Source organism: Pan paniscus, chromosome 23 (assembly GCF_029289425.2).
Source record: "Pan paniscus chromosome 23, NHGRI_mPanPan1-v2.0_pri, whole genome shotgun sequence".
Taxonomy (NCBI): Eukaryota; Metazoa; Chordata; class Mammalia; order Primates; family Hominidae; genus Pan; species Pan paniscus.
The window spans coordinates 45745951-45767150 of NC_085927.1; the positions used below are offsets into that span (position 1 = coordinate 45745951).

General features: G+C 38.9%; 1 protein-coding gene across 29 annotated transcripts in view; it reads right to left on the minus strand.

Annotated features, from left to right (window-relative positions):
- RBFOX2 (RNA binding fox-1 homolog 2) overlaps positions 1-21200 on the minus strand; it is a 291043-nt gene that overhangs the window by 66468 nt on the left and 203375 nt on the right. For all 29 annotated transcript variants that reach the window (XM_057301017.2, XM_034948351.4, XM_034948353.4 and 26 more), the window contains one exon: positions 4066-4290. In XM_057301017.2, the coding sequence (XP_057157000.1) occupies positions 4066-4290 (225 nt within the window). The remainder of the gene's footprint in view (positions 1-4065; positions 4291-21200) is intronic.

Consider the following 21200-nt stretch of genomic DNA (forward strand, 5'->3'; position numbering starts at 1 on the left):
ATTGCCAAAATCTGGAAGCAACCAAGATGCCCTTAAGTTGGTCAATGGATAAACAAACTGTGGTACATACAGACCAATGGGTTATTATTCAGTGCTGAAAAAGAAATGAACTATTAGGACATGAAAAGACACAGAGGAAACTTAAATGCATATTACTAAGTGAAAGAAGCCAATCAGAAAAAAGCTACATACTGTGGGATTACAACTACATGAAATCCTGAAAAAGGCAAAACTATGGAGATAGTTAAAAGATCAGTGGTTGCCAGGGGTTGGGTTGTGGGGAGGAGAGAGGGATAAACAAGCAGACCACAGAGGATTTTTAGGACAGTGAAATTACTTTTTATGATGCTATAATGCTGGCTATATGCTATACATTTATCCAAACCCACAGAACGTACACCAGTAAGAGTAAACTCTAACAGACTTTAGGTGATAAAGATGTATCAATACAGGTTCATCAATGGTAACAGGTGTACCACTCTGGTGTGAAATGTTGTTAGTGGGGGAGGCCATGCATGTGTGGGAACAGAAAGTATATGGGATAAGTCTGTACTATCTTCTCAGTTTACTGTGAACCTAAAACTGCTCTAAAAAAGGAGATCTTAAAAAAAAAAACAACGTAAGATTGTTTAAAGTAACAATTATAATAGTGTATTGTTATATATCTAAAATATACAGGTATAATATGTATGACAATAGCACAAAGGCGCGTGGGGAATGAAGCTATATTAGACCTAAGCTGCTATATTTAACCAGAATAAGACACACATGCATGTGCACACACACAACCATTAGTAATAAGTTGTGATAAGTCAAAGGTGTAATTCCTTGAGAAAGCACTAAGAAAATACAAGAAACACCAGCACAAACAAAAAATAACTAAAGAAAAAATATCACAAATGGATGTAAAAGGTACAAAAATTATTTAACAGGAATCAGTAAAGAAGGAACAAAGGAACAATAAAAGGCATGAGACAGTAAAATGACAGACATAAATCTACCTACATTAATAATTACATTAAGATGCAAATTGACCAAATGCTCCAATAAAAAGACAGAAATTTTCAGACTGGATGAAGAAGCAAGAAGCAGGCTAGCTGTGCGCTTTTTTCGGGGAGTGGGGGACGGAGTCTCACTCTGTCGCCCAGGCTGGAGTGCAGTGGCATGATCTCAGTTCACTGCAACCTCCGCCTCCCCGATTCAAGCGATTCTCCTACCTCAGCCTCTGAGTAGCTGGGATTACAGGCGCACACCACCACGCCCGGCTAATTTTTGTATTTTTAGTAAGGACAGGGTTTCACCATGTTGGTCAGGCTGGTCTCAAACTCCTGACCTCAGATGATCCAGCTGCCTCGGCCTCCCAAAGTGTTGGGATTACAGGCGCGAGCCACCCCACCTGGCCCTTTCTTTTTAAATTTTGTTAAATAAGAGATATACTTCAGATACAAAGCAGTTGAAACAAAATGACAGAAAAAAATATGTAAACAGTAACTATGAGAAGGCTGAAGTGATTACATTAATATCAGACAAATAGTTTTGCTATTTCTTGGTTAACTATAAGCCAAGAAATAGTAAAAGAGACAAAGAGGGACATTTCATATTGATGAACAAACCAATTGGTTAAGAACATTTTGTTGGAAAGACTGTCTAGTAAACCATAAAACAAGTCTCAATAAATTAAAAAAAATTGAAATCATGTGAAGCGCCAAAGAAATTAAATTATAAATCAATAAAAGAAAGAAATTTGGGGGAAATCCCCAAACATTTGGAAAGGAAACAACATACTCCCATGCAACCCAGGAGCAAAGAAGAAACCACAGGAAAAATTTTTAAAATGTCTCGAACGAAAAAAAAATAAAAACAATATAGATCATATTTTACGGTATGCAGCTAAAGGGAAACTTTCTGTGTTTACAGTTTTAAACACAAAAAGGAAGAAAATCTAAAATCAATCACCTAAGCTTGCAACTCAAGAGGCTGGCAAAATAAAGACCAAATCAAACCCAAAGCAAGTAGAAGAAAGAAATAATAACAGAGTGGAAACTAATGAAAAATAAAATAGAAAAACAACAAAAATCAATGAAAAAAAAAAGGTTTCCTGGAAAAATCTGCAAAATTAATAAACCTTAGCTAGACTGACCAATAAAAAAAGAGAGAAGACACAAATTGCCAAATCAAGAATATAAACAGGGATATCACCACAGACCCTACAAAGATTAAAACGATTATATGAAATTATGAATAACTTTATACCAACAAAATTGACAATTTATATGAAGCAAATTGCTAAAAAGACACAAATTACCCAAACTAACAAGAAACAGAGAATAAAAATGAAAAAAAAAAAAACCCTGATAATTAGTATAGAAATGTATTAATTAAAACACCTTGGAAAATCCTCATATATATTTTATTTCTTCTTTTTCACTTCTTTAATTGAAACAGTTATTCTGATAGGTCTGTGAGTTCATGATCATTAAAAAGTTATTTGGAAATGCAGTCAATACATCAGCCTGTACGTTTATGATTCTAGAACAAATGCTACTGAAAGTCTCATTTGTTACCTATCAAGCCTAGACTCTTAAATAAATTATCTATTGTAGCCAATTATTTCTGAAGTATAAAATTATGTGCTTATACATAACTAATAAACATCGAAAGTAGGAATTTCTTGGTGGTTCAATACTTGATGAAAGAAAATTGAAAGCATTTATGGGTTAAATCCATCCTTAGCAAGTGGCTTAAAGGCTGAATAAAGCTCTCCTTTTGATAACCAGATATAGGAAAGAGAAAAAGAAATCTAACGACAGAGCTAGGTCTTTCTATGCAGACTGTAGAACATTTCTATCTTTAGAAATAGACCACACAAGGCTGGGCATGGTGGCTCATGCCTCTAATCCCAGCACTTTGGGAGACCATGGTAGGAGGATAGCGTGACAGAAGTTCAAAATAAGCTTGGACAACAAAAGGAGACCCTGTCTCTACAAAAAAAATTAAACAATGAGCTGGGCGTGGGGTGTGTGCTTGTAGTCCCAGCTAGATGGGAGGCTGAGGCAGGAGGATCACTTGAGCCCAGGAGACTGAGGTTGCAGTGAGCTAGCTATGTTCATGCCACTGCACTCCAGCCTGGACAACAAAGCAAGAGACAATACAATTTCCCATATGTTGGTATGTATGAGGTACATACCTATTATGAATTTATGACATTTCCTTTACTTTAGCAAGTTAGTAGTAAGAGGTGAAGTCAAAGAGGTAAGCTGGGGCTAGAGACTAGTAAACCAAGTACGGAGTTCAGATTATATTCTAATTGCATTAGGGAACTATTAAGAGTTAAGTAGGAAATCGGCATTTGCATTAAAAAAAAAAAAAACCACCTTAGTCCTATGTGGAGGATAGATAAGTTAGGCAACAGTAATACCGGAAATAAGTGATGAGGTTTGGACTAGAGCAGTGATGATGATAAATTCTTTTAAATTTCCTAACAGCCTCTTCAGGTAGGTACTATTATCTTCATTTTAGAGTGAGCCAAGGGCAGAGAGAGATTAAATAACTGGTCCAAGGTCACACAGTTTAGTAGGGGTCATATTGAGATTCAAACACAAGCAATTTGGTGGAAGAGTAATAAGATGTAGAGAAGACGACGAAGTAGTTTTAGAGTTATGGTTGTCAAGACTTGCTAATCAATTAGATGTACAGATGAAAGAAAGAAAGAAAGAATATTCCTAGGTTTTGCTTGAGTTTGGTAGTATAATTATGCAGAGAAAGGATATAAAATAAGAAGAAAAGGGGTTCCAGGACCTACATATGGAGTACTGCACCATTTAAAAGTTGAACAGAGAAGGAGGCAGGAGCAGAACACCCAGTGCTTGGCAGGAAAATTGGGAGAGCTCGAAAAGCCAAGAGACTAAGTATTTCTAGGAGGAGGGAGGACAATGTATACAATGCTGTTGAGAGAAGGTGTAAATGCTAAATTAATTCCGAGAGACTTCTAATTGTATAATTAAGGCGACGATTTCTATATGATTGCCATGCATCCTTCCATTTTTCACCTCATGGTTCACGTACCGTAAGAGATCCATTCTGTGTGCTGGGTGAGTTGCTGCTCTGCTCCCCGTGGGCTTGCGTACTTCCATAGAGTGTCAGGTTATGCTCACCGGTCTGGCCGGCATAGTCTTGAGTGTGTGGCACCCCATACTCTGTGGGAATTCCATTCTGCGGAGGTGGTGGAAATGGGATGGTAGTAAAAGGCTGAACCATTGCGTCAGGAGTTGTTGTCGGCTCCTGGTTACCCTAAAACAAACAAGAGAAAGAAAAAGTGACTTTGAATCCTTGTTACGTAACTATTTTTAAAGTGAGTATATGGAATTCTCTGAATATTCTCTCACTGCATAGGTAAAATGGAATGCTTATTGCTCCAGGATTGGGGAAAATATTATTATACATACACACATAGATATATGTATGTGGACAGACACACACACACACACACACACACACACACACTCACTTTTGTTAATGTGTGGTTACTAGACAGGCCCACAACCATATTTAAGTGGACTAGATGCCAAAGGGGCAAAAATCTTTCCTTTAAATTAAAAGTAGGTGGAGAGCCCACTTTGGACCACAAGCCACTACAGCCTATACCACAGAGAGAGACTCTGTCCCTAAAAAATACGGAAAACAAAAAAGAAAAATCAACTAGGAGAAAATATCAGCAAAAGGTAAGAGAGATGCTGGGTTATTATCACTAGTCCCAGAGTGGGTTAACCAAGTTGACAAGACAGACACACATGTACACACAAACACACACACATCCCAAGAGAAAAACAGGCAAACTGTGTATCTGAACAATTCATTGAAAATGAAATACAAACAACTAATAAAAATGCTCAACCTCACTAACTGTCACGAAAATTCACATTAACATCAAAGTAAGTCCAAGTTTTTAGTCATCAAATCAGTAAAAAAATTAAGCAGTTTTATTGTGATATAACTGTCATATGATAAACAGCACTTATTTACAGTATACAATTTGGTAAGTTTTGATATATGCACTTATATTCTCATGAAATCATCACCACAATCAAGATAGTCAACACATATATCCAAAACCCCCAAAAGTTTCCTTGTGCCCCTAATAATAAGCATATATTACTTTTGTAATAAAACCTATACAAATATATTGTTTTTAATACTAAAGAGAATGACAAAAAATATATCATCAATAAGGGGAAGCCAATATTCTGAAACACTGAATTACTGTGTTACCCTTAAGAGAATGGTAGTGACCTACCTTGAAACAAAAATTCATAACTCTCTTCCATTTAAAAGTTAAACAACTTCAAAATTCAGCTGTCTCCAATGTCCAAGAATCATTTCTACTTGGTAATAAAAACTGCTTTACATAATAGTGGTGAAAGAAAAAAGGCAGAGAATTGGGGGTGGGGGGCTGCCACAGTCTAGATAAAAAGTGATGAACTGATTACAGTTATCAGTGGGAAGGGGCAGAGTCATAGACTGAGTTGTGCTCAGTCTCCAACCCGTATGTTGAAGTTCTAACCCTCAGTACCTCAAAATGTCACTGTTTTTAAAGATAAGGTCTTTAAAAAGGTAATTAAAGTGATGTCATGAGGGTGGGCCTTAATCCAATTGGAGTGGTGTCCTTATAAGAAAAGGGAATGTGGATACAGACACATACAGAGGGAGGCCCATGTGAAGACACAGAGCATGACCATCTACAAGCCAACAAAAAAGACATCAGAAGACACCAACCCTGCTGACACCCTGATCTTGCACTTCTAGCCTCCAGAATGGTAAGAAAATACATTTCTATATTGTTATGTAATACTTTGTTATGGCAGCCCTTGCAAACTAGTAAAGGCAGGAATGAAGATTCTGTAACAGAAATTAATAATAAAAATAAAAATAAATTGCTTTACGTAAAAATTTTCCTGCTATTGGACATAATGGTTCATGCCCTTGTAATCCCAGCACTTTGGGAGGCTGAGATGGGAGGACTGCCTGCGGCTAGGAGTTCAAGATCAGCCTGGCCAACACAAAGAGACCCTGTCTCTAGAAAAACTTTAAAAAATTAGCTGGGCATGGTGGTATGTGTAGTCCCAGCTACTTGTGAGGCTGAGAAAGGAGGACTGCTTGAGCCCAGGAGCTGGAGGCTGCAGTGAGCCATGATTGCATCACTCTAGCCTGGGCAACAGAAAGACCATGTCTCTTAAGGGGAAAAAAAAAAAAAAAGGCTGGGTGTGGTGGCTCACTTCTGTAATCCCAGCACCTTGTGAGGCTGAGGCGGGCAGATCACTTGAGGTCAGGAGTTCAATACCAGCCTGGCCAACATGGTGAAACTCCATCCCTATTAAAAATACAAAAATTAGCCAAGCATGGTGCCAAATGCCTTTAATCCCAGATACCTTGGAAGCTGAGGCAGGAGAATCGCTTGACCTCAGGAGGAGGACATTGCAGTGAACTGACATCGCTGCCATTGCACCCTAGCCCGGGCAACAGAGTGAGTGAGACTCCATCTCAAAAGATAGAAAAAAAAAAAACCCCTCTCTTTAGTTCTTAGAAAATATGCTATGAAAACTTTAAATTTTTTTGGAAAAAGTCTATCTTTGTCACCCATCACCATATAACTTCTTTACGTTATTTCTAGGTTAGGATAGTTTTTATGATGTCTTTATAGCTATTCTGGGCATCTGATGAGAGATATAAAATAGTTATCTCCCTTCCCCTTCAAATTATTCAACGCTCTATCTCTCTGTATCTCTCTAGCCATATGAAACATACTGCTTCAGAAGCCCTCGCTGAATCTACTGGCCTGAAGATAGACATGAAAAAGAATTGAATTGGAATTCAGGTGGATTGGTGAATGAAACACAATAAGAGCACCAAAGGTCTTATGCCCACATCAGGCATAAATATAATCTCACAGGAATCCATAAGAAAGTTCTACTAAATAATTGGTAAAAGCTAAAAGATAGAGTTTTCAAGTTAGGATTAACAAGGCCAAGGCGACTTTCTCCTGCTCTGACACTGCTCCTTTCAGCCTCCTCGTTTTACTCCAGCCTCCATTCTCCACCCCAGCCTGCTGGGAATGAGACTCTGGCACACAAGTACACAGTATGAATTCTCTCACAGCGTTATTCTCAACAGGGCTGACTCAGTTAACTGAATAAACACATCAATTAGCAGTGGGAGATGGGGAGAAAGGTAAAAACATTTCCTGCAATCCACTTGTAGCCTAGGCACTAGGCGTTTTACAGAAATGCAAGCCAGGCAGAGGCTCTGTTTTCCTAGAGGGGTAATGTAACCTCCCTTAAGAGGTCAAGAAGAAATTCTTAGTGGATTATTTTGTTACTTACAGAAATTTCTTTTAAAATTTTTGTTAAAAATGTAACAACAATTGTTTATATATTAAGGGAATGAAATTGGGATAGGAGTGATTTAACATTTTCTCTCATATAGCATGCAATGTCTGAATATTTCCCCAAGTATACATTATTAAAAATGTCAAATGGTTTTAGATTTGTATTAAATTTCCAGGCCATATTCCAAAGTTCTATGCTCAGAAGAGAAGTACAACAGCCTTCAGCAAACTATGAGATAACAGTTCACATGAGTATTTCTAGGTATGAATTTACCTCTATACTTATATAAAAATGTTTTGTTTCTATTACCAGAGGCTAAGCTGCTTAAGTATATCTCTTCTGAGAAAAGAAATTACTAGCTTTCTCTTTAGTCCACAAGGCTAGACAGAATAGCTCTTTTCCCTAACCTAGCAATTTATAAACTTTATTCCGTTTCCAGTTAAAAGTAATTCCTTCCTTTCCTATATTCTTATAACATTTAGCTTGCATCCCCTATAAGACACTGAAATCTAAAGCCTCATACTTAGCAAACGTAAATATGTATTTTAACTCCCCTATTAGATTAAAAGGCTCATTATGATGGGTGGAGACAGTCCTGTACAATGTAGAATCCCACATCGTACATAATAAATATGAAGTGTTAAACATTTATGAAATAGAGGAAGACTGAGATAGAAAGTCAGGTGTGTGCACATTACAGCAAACTGCTTTGTTGGGCTAGAGAGCATAACAAGGGATAACACAGAGTGAAACAAGTGTTGGTATCTTGGGTTGATATCAAACTGGAGTGCAGGGATGGGAAAGTAGAAGTGGGGAAGCATTAGGAAAGCAAAGAATCAACATTTACATGCTTGTGCTTTATGCACTTAATTTCCTTCTGTCTTACAAACACAGGCTTTAAGAGTTGTTGACCTGCTGTGAGTGAAAATCAAATGTAACTATTAATTTCCGAGTTGAGAATGATGTCTTTCTCTTTTAAACCACAGATAGTAACAGAGGCGATACATATTATATACAGCCTTTTGGTGTACAATGTGAAATATGCTAAATGTTTTCATTCTGAATTCAAACATACAGTTGTCCCTTCATATCTGCAGGTAATTGGTTCCAGGAACCTCCCAGCCCCCGCCCACCACAGATGCCAAAATCCTTGGATACTCAAGCCCTTTATATAAAATGGCATAGTATTTGCATATAACCTACTTACACACATCCTCTTGTGTACCTAGTACAATGTAAATGTTATGTAAATTGTTGTTATGCTCTAGTGTTTAGAAAATAATAACAAGGCCCTGCATGGTGGCTCATGCCTGCAATTCCAGATCTTTGGGAGGCTGAGGAGGGAGGATCACTTGAGTCCAGGAGTTTGAGACCAACCTAGGCAACATAGCGGGATCCTGTCTCCACAAAAAATTTTTAAAAATTAGCTGGGCATGGTAGCATGTGCCTGTAGTCCCAGTTGCTCAGGAGGCTGAGACAAGAGGATCACTTGAGCTTGGGAGATAGAGGCTGTGGCGAGCTATGATTATGGCACTGCATTCCAGCCTGGGCGACAGAGTGGAACCCTGTCTCCAAAAAAAAAAAAAAGAAAAGAAAAGAAAAAAGTGTCAAGAAAAAAGAGTCTGGTCAGGCCAGTGGCTCACAGCTGTAATCCTAATGCTTTGGGAGGCCAAGGAGGGAGGATCCCTTGAGCTCAGGAGTTTGAGACCAACCTGGGCAATGGGAGACCCTGTCTCCTAAAAAGAAAAAATGTCTGTACATGTTTAGTACAGACACAGTCATCCAATTACCCACCCTAATTTTTCAATCCGCAGCTACTTGAATCCACAGATGCAGAACCCGTGGCTATGGACAGACAACTATAGTATTACAGTCGTCAAACAGGAACCCATTCAACAGTCTATTGCCTTACCCACAGCAATCTCAGAGGTTCAATCACCACCTACCGACAGGTGACTTTCAGTGTTTTTTCTACGTCCAACCATGTGCCTTCTCCCCAGTTTACATGGAATGTAGTAAAACAGAAGAAAGCATGAACCTAAAAGTCAGACTTGAGTTTAAATTCCAATTATACCACTTACCAGATGGGTTGTTTACTTCAGAGGTGGTTGTGAAAATTAATTGAGAGAGCAGGTGAAACTGTTTTGTTACTGATTCTTTAGCATATTTTCTGTTCCTACTGAATTATTCTGAATATTATTTAAAACCTATGCACAGTACTGTAAGAGAACACAGAAATGACCCAAAATATAATTGTCTTCATATTTCTAGGATAACTAAAGTCTATGTAATCTTTGAGAGAGAAGGGTGTATTTTTGTTTATATCTTCTCATTTATTCCTCAACTTCATTCTAATTTTCTCAGTTTGCTCACCTTGAGTCCCACTTATATACATAAACTGCTATTGTATTGCTTCTAATCAACAGGCTGCAAATCCTAAAAGCCTCTCAATTCCCATACCACATATATGGTCAGAATGGATCATGCACACAAACAGATCAATATTAATTTTATTCACACCATCATAAAAGAATCACTTCATTATTTTGGTAGAGCATATTCTCACCAGTTTATTACCACTGACAATGTCACTAATAGTTTTTCTAGTGCTATTTATAAATGGAAATTAATTTTCTAGGATTATAATACAAATAAAATGTTTTTACTTTTAAGTATTTTTACAAATTATATCATTTTGATCCCTTGGGATTTGCTTAGATGGGCTCAGATTTCAAACTCTATTTGCCTTTGTTTAAAAAAAAAAGAGTACCTAGGCAAAGGCCTGTCATTCTCAGATCTGGTACTAAAAGCAGTGGCTTCTGCCCAGCTGTCTGTGACAAGAGGAAAATAACAGCTATATAACTGTTCTCTCAGAAAGATAAGAAGACAACACTGGATTTAAAATCATCTAGGATCCGTTTTTTAAAAAAAATTAACTCTGTAGAAGAACAGACCAGGAAAATCCAGATAAATAAATCAGATAAACACATACAAAGACAAAACAATGCTCATTTGCAAGACTTAAAGCAAAATTACTCTAGATTCTTAACTTACACAAATACTTAAATTTAACAGTGCTACCCCCAAATCTCCTTCCTTCAGTATCTAAAATATTCTCGTTTTTTGTTTTGTTTTGTTTTGTTTTTAAGTCTAAAGACAACCAAGCTATTGAACTGTTCTTAACTTTTTTTTTAAACTACCATAACCTAGAGGAGAGCTGTAGGGTAGAATTGTTTTGCTTTTCTCATCTCAAGAAAGTTTCACAATTTTGAGCACCCAGAGCAGAAAAAAGTGTTAAGTGTCTAATAATCCTGAATACATTTCTGGTAAGTTAGGTAAAAGTAATACATTTTCTCTTTTACAATACATCTGAACTACACTCAGAGCCATAAGATGTTAGGCAACTTGTAGGTAAATGTGATGTTGAGAGGAAAAATCTATACAATGAAATCTTCATGTAGTCTCCAAATATTTACCTTCAGGTTGAATTCTAAGAGTTCGCTTTTCACTTGGTTGTCTGGAACTTACTGCATGGCCAAGATCCCAAGGAAGCTCATGGAAACAGATTCAATGATTATATAATAAGGATTACTGTAATAAAAAACCAATCACCATTGAAGTATTAGTTTAAGAAAAAAATGTCTAATTTCGGGTAAGGAGTTCAGACACACCCATTCCTGCTTCAGTCTCAACAGTAAGATGCAGTAAGAAACTACTTCCATACTACCCAGCTCCTCACACCTACCAACTCATCTTTTACCTTGTTCTTTGAAAGCAAAGATGACCATATTTTATTGCGTATAACACCCATTCAGGGAACATATTTAAAAATGCACATGTCAAGATCCTTTCCCCATAGATTAGGATTCAGTGGGTTGGAGCAGGACCCTAGTACTTACTGGTGTAGGTGGTTTGGGTCCCACATTCTGAGAAACACTGATTTAGAGGCTTTGGCTGGCAAAATGGGAGAGAATTATGGTTACAGCATGCCTCCAGGACATGTCCTGAAGCATCTACACCTTTAGAAGAACAGAGTCAGTTAAGAGATTAAAGAGGGCATAGAGGCTAGGCGCCATGGCTCCCAAGGTAATTCCAGCACCTTGGGAGGCTGAGGCATGCAGATCACATGAGGTCAGGAGTTCAAGACCAGCCTGGCCAACGTGGTGAAACTCCATCTCTACTAAAAATACAAAAACAGCCAGGTGTGATGGTGCACGCCTGTAATCCCAGCTACTTGGGAGGCTGAAGCACGAGAATCACTTGAACATCGGAGGCAGAGGTTGCAGTGAGCCAAGATCGCGCCACTGCACTCCAGCCTGGACAACAGAGTAAGACTTTGTCTCAAAAAAAATAGATAAATAAATAAAAAGAGAGCATAGATGATGAGAGGAAGGCAACAGTGGCTATAAATGTAAGTTTCCTAAAAGTAGAGGGTTACTTTCTTATATGGAACCTGCAGCTAAGAGAATAAACACTAGTTGTTTTCTAAAGTGCAAATCTACTGAAATGTAGGCCTCACAATGGATCCTTCTTTTAGCGTGGGTATAACTAAAGAATCAGGACCAAAAGATGAGTGTGCTGCAGTCATGTAAGGGGGCGGTGGAATTCAGGAACACGACCAGTACAATCTTGAGCTCTTATAAACAGACCATTAATAAAATAAATTTTTAAAAAACCAGGCAATACAATATAAATCCTTGCTTAGAATACCAATAAATGACACAAGCTGGTATATGTAAATTTAAGGGCAGTTACAGGCTTGGCCAACAAGAATATTGTAAACTTGCCTCCAAATCACTTGTCAACACACACACACACACACACACACACACACACACACACACACACACACACCACTCTTCTGAATTACTCAGAGGGAAAAGCCAGTCCGGTCTTTCCCTTGAGGCTGAGTTCTGCAATCTCACAGCAATGAATATTTAAACAGGAAAATAAATATTTCAGAACAAAGTCATTCAAACCTATAGTCTATTAGGTGAAAAGCAACAAACCCTGTAATAGTCTTAATATTTCCAACCTCTTAAAAGCTCTTTCCTCTATTTCTCCTTAAAGAAGTATTTAGAACCTCAAACATTCATGAATCATGCCTTCCACTGGCAACAACAGACAGCAAGAACTACTCTGGTTCAGCTACCTGCTTCCTTGGAAATGGAAGGCCCTTAACAATTAATAGTTAACTGTCTGTTCTATTCAATGTAAATATTCTATTCCAATGGATTTACACAATCCATGGAAAATCATTCTTTTTCTCAACCAAACTTTTCACTACAATCTAAATTAATTTATTATTTTGTCATCATGGACAATTAAGTTTGCATCTTCCATATGCTAAACTGGAATAGCCTTAAAAATAGGCCAGGTGGCATTGCTCACACCTGTAATCCCAGCACTTTGGAAGGCCGGGGTGGGAGGACTGCTTGACGCCAGGAGTTCAAGACCAGCCTGGGCAACATAGCGAGACCCTATCTCTACAAAAAAAATTTTTTTAAATAGCCAGGTGTGGTGGCATGCACCTGTAGTACTACCTACTCAGGGGGCTGAGGCGAGAGGACCACTTGAGCCCAGGAGTTTGAGGATGCAGTGAGCCTAGATCACACCACTGTACTCCATCCTGAGCGACAGAGAGAGACCATGTCTCTAAGGAAAAAACAAAACAAAGAAATAGTTGTCACTCAGGTTCCAAATAAAACACTGCCAAAGTATTAGAGTGTCTTCTGAATTACAAAATATTTAATTATGCTTTATAAATTTTGTTGGGTATTCTGTTGTAGTCTACCTCTTTAAAATAGAAAATTCACATGATATACATATAGTAACAGAGAAAAATTTTCCCTATCCCTTTCCCAGAACAAAACACATTTTGTCTACAACCATGGTTACATGGTGGCTTATATATTCTTTAATCATTTAACAAGTAAAGTCCCTAAGTCAACCAGGGACTGAATCATAAACGTCTTCATCATAGCTTCCTCACCAAATGAAGTGATGATGAGCATATAGGAAGTGCCCTTTAGAAAATGCCTGGTAATTGAATTAACCAGGTAATTGACTACCTGCTTCTGCAGTATAAGTCTATAAAAAAAAGATAGGAACCATTCTCTCAATAGCTTTACCAACTCTGCCAGGGACCTTACCACAATATAAATAATCATTCTATTAAGATACATATAAGGCTATATGTGAGAGTCCACATTATGTACTATGGGAAATTAAAAGAAAAATGAGCCATTGCTCTCACCTAGGCTATCTAAATAACATTTTTTTTGTTTGTTTTTAAAGAGCTCTGCTTTATTTTAACTTAACCTCAACCTAATGAACTCTCCAAGCACCTGCCAGAATGATCTTTCTAAAATAAAACCTAAATCTGATAGTTAATTTATCTTCTTCTTAAAATCCTAGACTGCCAATGTTTACAGTCTCAAGTCCAAATGCCTTTGCATGGAAGTCATGCCCCTTGCACACTTCGTCTATTCAGCTTCAACTCTTGCCATCAAATATTTATTGAGTATCTATCGTTTGTCAGATATTCTGTTCTAGCTGCTGATGAAACAACGGTGATTAAAAAGACAAAGTCCCTGCCCTTATGGAGTTTACATTCTAGTAGGAAGAGACAAATAATAAATTGGCAAGCAAAACAATAAACACATGGTATGCTACAGAGAAAAAATAAGAGGAGGGTATCGGGGTATTGGGCTGGAGAGACAGAGAATTTCTATTTTCTAAGGCTGGTCTAGGAAGGTAACACTGATCCTACTTTTTTAGAAATTAAGGCAACAAGCTATACGTGTATCTGGATGGAAGAAGACTCCAGACAAAGGGAACACAAATGCAAAGTCCCACAGGCAAAAATACAAGCAGCTCATTCTAAGAACTAGGAACATGGAGGCCTTGGAGACCTATGTGATCAGACTGGAGTAAGCATGGAACAGAGTGGCAGGAGATGAAGCGAGAAAGGTAGCAGTGGGTAAAGAGGGACGTTGATAGAAATCCTGTAAAGCTTACAGCCACTGCAGGGAGGTTAGCTTTTACACTCCACTGAGAGTTCTGAGCAGAGAAGTGATGTGGTCAGAATTAGGTTTTAAATGTACCACTCGGCAAAGGCAAAGGCAGGGAGCCCTGTTGGGAGGCGACCCTGATAATTCACCTGAGATGAAGAGGGTTTGGCGCAGGTGGTAATCTAATGTGTGTCGAATGCTGAAAACACCATGTACTGTTTCACCTTCCAGTTTCTTTGCACATAGTATTCTTTCTGCTTAGAAAGCTTTTCTCCTTTCTACTCATTGGGCTAATACATACACAATCTTTAATAGGTATTTGGGCATCTACTCCTCTCTAGAGGTTTCTAATTCACTCAAAAAGGGGGAAAATCATTCCTTCCTCCTACCCTCCCCAACCTAATACTTAACTCTATTATGGTACTTACATTCAATTACAATTATTTGCTTACATATGTATTGTCTTTACAGAACATGAACTCTTTGAAGGCAGGTAATTGTCCAGATCTAATTCATCTTTGTATCCCAGTGGCTGCCTTAAAATCTCTCAATAAGTATTTATTAAAGAAATAAAAGATGTTTCAACCCAGTAGAGTATATAAGCAAACACAAAGTTCTGTTATAACAAAAATGATATGGTGGTACAGGAAGTGACCAACACTCAGCATCAGGAAACAAAGGTGATATGAGGTAGGGAAGACAAGGAGATTCATTAGAAGGATACCACAAACTTTGAAGGGACTTACACTAAAGCTATGAACTACATACAATAGCCACAGCGAGATATAGATTGGGGGGCCTGAGCAATGACAATCCAAAGGCAGACTTGGCAGAACCTGGCAACGGGTATGAAGGAGAAGAAGACTACTAGATTTCAACCCCAGGGTACTGTAGGCTAACAAGGAGTGAGCAAGAAAGAGTGGGAAAGGAGAAAGGATCAATTCTAGCAGTCCAAGATGTTCCTGATATAAACTAATTAGATTCTATTTTTTCATATTTGAAGTTCATTCTGTTTTCTAAATGCATTCTAAAATATCTTTGATAGTTATTTCCAGAGTGTTTTTGGTAATTCATTTTTTCTTTTTAAATTTTATTTTTTATCTTTATCAAATTAACACATGCACATGATAGCAAATCAAATAGGTAAGAAGAGCTTATGATGAAAAGCAGCAGTAGCCTGGCCAGGCGTGTTGGCTCACACCTGTAATCCCAGCACTTTGGGAGGCCAAGGTGGGCGGATCACCTGAGGTCAGGAGTTCGAGACCAGCCTGGCCAACATGGCGAAACTCCGTCTCTACTAAAAATATTAGTGGGGTGTAGTGGAGGACGCCTGCAATCCCAGCTACTTGGGAGGCTGAGGCAGGAGAACTGCTTGAACCTGGGAGGTGGAGGTGGACGTTGCAGTGAGCCGAGATTGCGCCACTGCACTCCAGCCTGGGGGACAGAGTGAGACTCCGTCTCCAAAAAAAAAAAAAAAAAAAAAAAAAAAAGCAGTAGTATCCTACTTCACTCTGTCAGTCCTTTGAGGACTGACCTTCTTTTAATAGTTCCCTAAAAGGCAGAGGTTCCCAGGCCAGAGGCTGCCATTAGGGATTACTGACTGCTCTGACCACCCCCAAGCTTTGGCAACACATGCTCAGTACACACCTGATCTACCCATAGGACTGTAGGACCTGGCCTCCTCTCCTGAGGCCGCTGAAGGAAGGGGTCAAGTGAGTTAACTGTTTGTATGGCAAACTTTGACCAAAAGGGGGAGGAGCAGGAAATGGGAGGAAACCATAAACACCTCTTCACACCTTCTTTGGATGGAAAGGACAGAGAAGCAATAGCTCTACACAACCTTCCTGAAGACTTCCAGTAAAACCAAGCAATCAGCAAGGCCTATTACAAAGAGAGGGCCAGCCTTTCTGCCTTGTCTCACTCTTCTTTCCCTCCTGCTTTCCTGAGATGGTGCTCCCCAATAAAGTGTTAGTGGGTAAGGTTTTTGTTTCAGGTTGTTTTCTAGAGAACACTAGCTAAGAACAGAGTCTATGACTTGTGTCTTGTATTTTCCATTTTGGTGAATTAAACCTCTACTTTTTGGGAGCATCTCCAACTCTATTTGGCTATCCTTCTACTGTGTGCTTTCCATTGACAATAATGTTCTAAATCTCCTTTTGCATTCTCTAATTGTTTGCTCTTCATTATACCTAGTATTGGTTTTATAAATGAGTATTTATGAGTATTTTAGTTAGAAGATTCCTTTAAAGTTCTCTTCTGTTTCCTGCATTATCTTTTGCCCCTAGGTTCAGGTTTTCTTTTTGTTTTTTCTGGTCTCTTTCATGCTAAAAGTTCCTCTAAGACTTCTAATGATCCTCACGTACTGGTAACCCAGGTAAAAGGACTTGTTAGCTAGTATGAGTTTCCTCTGTGAATTTGCTTTCTGATTATATCTCTCTTTGGAATTAAAATTCTAATGGGAACTCAGTATAAGACAGAGAAGAGCATGTCACTGGCAGGCTTTGTGTTAGTGTAAGCCACTAGCAAAGTGCAGAATGCCCTCCCTCTCCATCCCCCTAAATATAAGACTAAAGGAAGAGGTGCCAATATCTAACACACACACAAAATTAAATTTCCCCAAACATTCTGATCAACTTCTTTGGAGACAAACACTGTTTTATGTTTTGTTTTTCCTTTGGGTTGTCTTTTGTTTTTTTGAGAGTGAGTCTCACTCTGTCGCCTAGGCTGGAGTGCAGTGGCACAATCGTAGCTCACTGCAACTTCCGCCTCTGGGTTCAAGTGATTCTCCTGCCTCAGCCTCCCAAGTAGCTGGGATTATAGGCACCTGCCACCACGCCTGGCTAATTTTTGTATTTTTAGTAGAGACGGGGTTTCACCATGTTGGCCAGGCTGGTCTCCACCTGACCTCAGGTGATCCGCCCGCCTCGGCCTCCCAAAGTGCTGAGATTACAGGCATGAGCCACCGCATCCGGCCTTGTTTTTCCTTTGTTAATGCTAGAGAAAGGGGATGGCATAGTACTTGCTGACTACTGCCACTGGGAAGGGGTTGGAAAGGGTTTGGCAATGCCAGGTAACTGAGTTATCCCCTAAATAAACACTGAATTCCTCTGTTTTCTGTCTCTTTTTCATTTTTGCTCAGAGAGCTCCCATGGGTTCCCCCTGGACAGGCTGGCTTCCGTAACACTAGCAAGCAGCCTCCTCGTGTTCACCAACAGGCATCTGCGTATTCTTCATTTCATCCAACAATTGGTTCTCATTTGTTTTAGCTTTTCCAGAAATTTAATAACTCTCTTGTATATTAGTGCTACATTTCACCTTTTTCTATTTGCTATTGCTGATTTATTTTTTGTACTTCTGTACTGTTATTTCAGTGGAGTCTTGTAAGAGATGTGAGGCAAATGAAAGCATCTATCTATCATCTTGACCCAGAAGTAATGATTTATTTTCTGCAAAACAAGATTTCAACCATAAATGAGTTCTGGTAATTCCAGTTTCCTGTATAGATCTGAGAAACGTTAAATACCTATTAAACATTTATGTTTCTTTAAAAAACTTTTAAGAACTCGAAGATTTATTAAAAGAAAATTAAAGAGAAGATTAAAAGGAAAATAAGAAGTGTTTACTACAATTTTTAAAACTGCCTGTATACTTATGCTTTAATAAATTAGACACATTTAAATTACAGGAAGCAAAGCAACTCAGAGAAGGATCAAAACTAAATATGTGGCCGGATGCAGTGGCTCACGCCTGTAATCCCAGCACTTTGGAAGGCCGAGGCGGGTGGATCATGAGGTCAGGAGATCAAGACCAGCCTGGCCAACATGGTGAAACCCCATCTCTACTAAAGATACAAAAAATTAGCCAGGTGTGGTGGCGCACACCTGTAATCCCAGCTACTCGGGAGGCTGAGGCAGGAGATTCACGCTTCAACTCAGGAGACGGAGGTCGCAGTGAGCCGAGATCACGCTATTGCACTCCAGACTGGGAGACAGGATGAGACGGACGAGACTCCATCTCAAAAAAAACCCCTAAATATGTGCTGTAAGTCACAGTCCTAATGCCATCTACAAACACACTCAGCACTATATGCTAAACATTATTTTAAATCCTTACAAACAGAAAAGATTTGCAAGGGTCTAACTACTCTCAGAAACAAAAGAAAACATCAAGTATTTACCAGTTAGAATGTCTAATTTTTCATCTCCCTCCTTCTTCATGAATGCAATAGTAGCCAAGATCAGAATGCAGTCTAAAGAGGAAAATAATTCCCGTTACCCCACTGATCTCTAGCAAATGGATCAATAAGGCAGGCCATGGACTCTGATCCTTCAGTCAGGAATGGCAATGAAATGTAAACCAGTGATTGCAACATTGAATCCTTTATCACAATGAGGCCAGCCTGGAGAAGAAATGGGAGTCCTATGTTAGAAGTAGTCATCAGAAATGCTATTATAAACAAACTGTTATTACTGAACAGGAAAACCTATCTCAACTTAAGAAAGGTGGCCTGCGGAAGACAGAACTAGGGATACCTGAAACCAGCTAACAAAAGAACCAAAAACAAGCCATCCATACTTTAATAGTTGTTTAGTAATGAAAATGTTTGTAGTTTTCACTCCACATTTCCTGTGAAAGTCAAGTCAATGCTAAACCAACAGGGCATACTTTAAAAAAGAATAAAAAGACATATCTATTTCTTCTCTTTACTTATAGTCTTCCTCACTTGAAACTTCATTATTATCATTATCAATTAAATCAACTACACTATCCAGCTTCATTCAAGAATAATTTTCTAGGCCCGGCACGGTGGCTCCCACCTGTAATCCCAGCACTTTAGGAGGCCGAGGTGGGTGGATCACATGAGGTCAGGAGTTCCAGACCAGCCTGGCCAATATGGCAAAACCCCGTCTCTACTAAAAATACAAAAATTAGCTGGGCATGGTGGCATGTGCCTGTAGTCCCACTTACTTGGGAGGCTGAGACAGTAGAATTGCTTGAACCCAGGAGGTGGAGGTTGCAGTGAGCCATGATGGCGCCACTGTACTCCAGCCTGGGAGTGCAGTTAATAAGATAAAATTTTGGGAAGCCAAAGTGCATCAAATAGTCAAATTAATCAATTCTGTGCTTACCCCAGAGGAACCAAAGGCTCCAAGACAATTAGTAGACATTTCTCAAGGGTTTGGCCAAAGGTGGGTTACAGAGATTTGGTGGGGGAAGGCAGAGTTTATGTAAAGAAAAAGTTAACTAAATGTCTTCAGGCCTTCAAATAAATTTTGACTAAGTGGAAAAAAAAAAAAAAAAAAAGAAAAAAAGAAAAAGTTTAATAGTAAGGTCTGTATTCTTTATATTATACTTAATGTAATACCTGTCATCAAAATGGGGGCAGGGCCAGAAATAGCATAAACTTTAGAAAGATAAACATGGGTTAAAATTTAGGCTCTGCAATGAATGTACTATTTGTGTGACCTTAGATGAGTAACTTAACCTCTCAAGGCCTTCGGTTTTTCATCTGCAAAATGAAAATAAGGATCATTACCTAAAAGGGTACCTACAAGAATTAACTAAGATAGGCCGGGTGCAGTGGCTCACGCCTGTAATCCCAGCACTCTGGGAGGCCAAGGCGGGTGGATCACCTGAGGTCAGTAGTTCGAGACCAGCCTAACCAACATGGTGAAACCTCGCCTCTACTAATAATACAAAAATTAGCTGAGCGTGGTGGCAGGTGCCTGTAATCCCAGCTACCAAAGGAGGTTGAGGCAGGAGAATCACTTGAACCCGGGAGGTGGAGGTTGCAGTGAGCCACGATCTCACCACTGCACTCCAGCCTGGGCAAGAGAGTGAGACTCCGCTTCAAAAAAAAAAAAAAAAAAAAGGAATTAACTAAGATCATATATAAAAAATTCTTTGCTTTTGGCAAAAAAAAAAAAAAAAAAAAAGCCGGGTGCAGTGGCTCACACCTATAATCCCAGCACTTTGGGAAGCTGAGGCGGGTGGATCACTGAGGTCAGGAGTTCGAGACCAGCCTGACCAACATGGAGAAACCTCATCTCTAGTAAAAATAGAAAAAATTAGCTGGGCGTGGTGGCGCATGTCTGTAATCTCAGCTACTCGGGAGGCTGAAGCAGGAGAACTGCTTGAACCTGGGAGGCGGAGGTTGCAGTGAGCCGAGATCGCGCCATCGCAGTCCAGCCTGGGCAACAAGAGCGAAACTCCATCTCAAAAAAAAAAAAAAAAAAATAGAGATAATAATTACCACTATTATTGTGAAAGAATAAGAAAAAATAGAAAGCATACATAGTCCAAAATATAAATGCTAACAGCTGAGTTATAAAGTTCTCCATGTTCTTTTTCATATGAACAGTCACATCAATACAAATATGAGGGGAAAAATCACATTCTTCTTCCTAAAGATTGCATATAAGAGATAGGCTAAGTAAAAGTAAACAAACCTCCCCCCCTGCATCTCCTGTTTTTCAAAAATGCCCCCTGGTTCCTCAGGAGGGAAAACTTGAAAGCATACATAGTAGCCTCTTTTATCCACAGGGCATATGCTCCAAGACTCTCAGTAGATTCCTAACACTGCAGATAGCACTGAACCCTCATATACTGTTTTTTTTCCTATACATATATAACTGTGAGAAAGTTTAACTTAACAAATCAGGCACAGTAAGAGATTAACAACAATACTAATAGTAACAGAACAATTATAACAATATAGTGTAATAAAAGTTACGTGAATGTGGCCTCCTTCTCGCTCTCTCTCAAAATACCATACCTTAGTATTTTCAGACTATGGTTGATCATG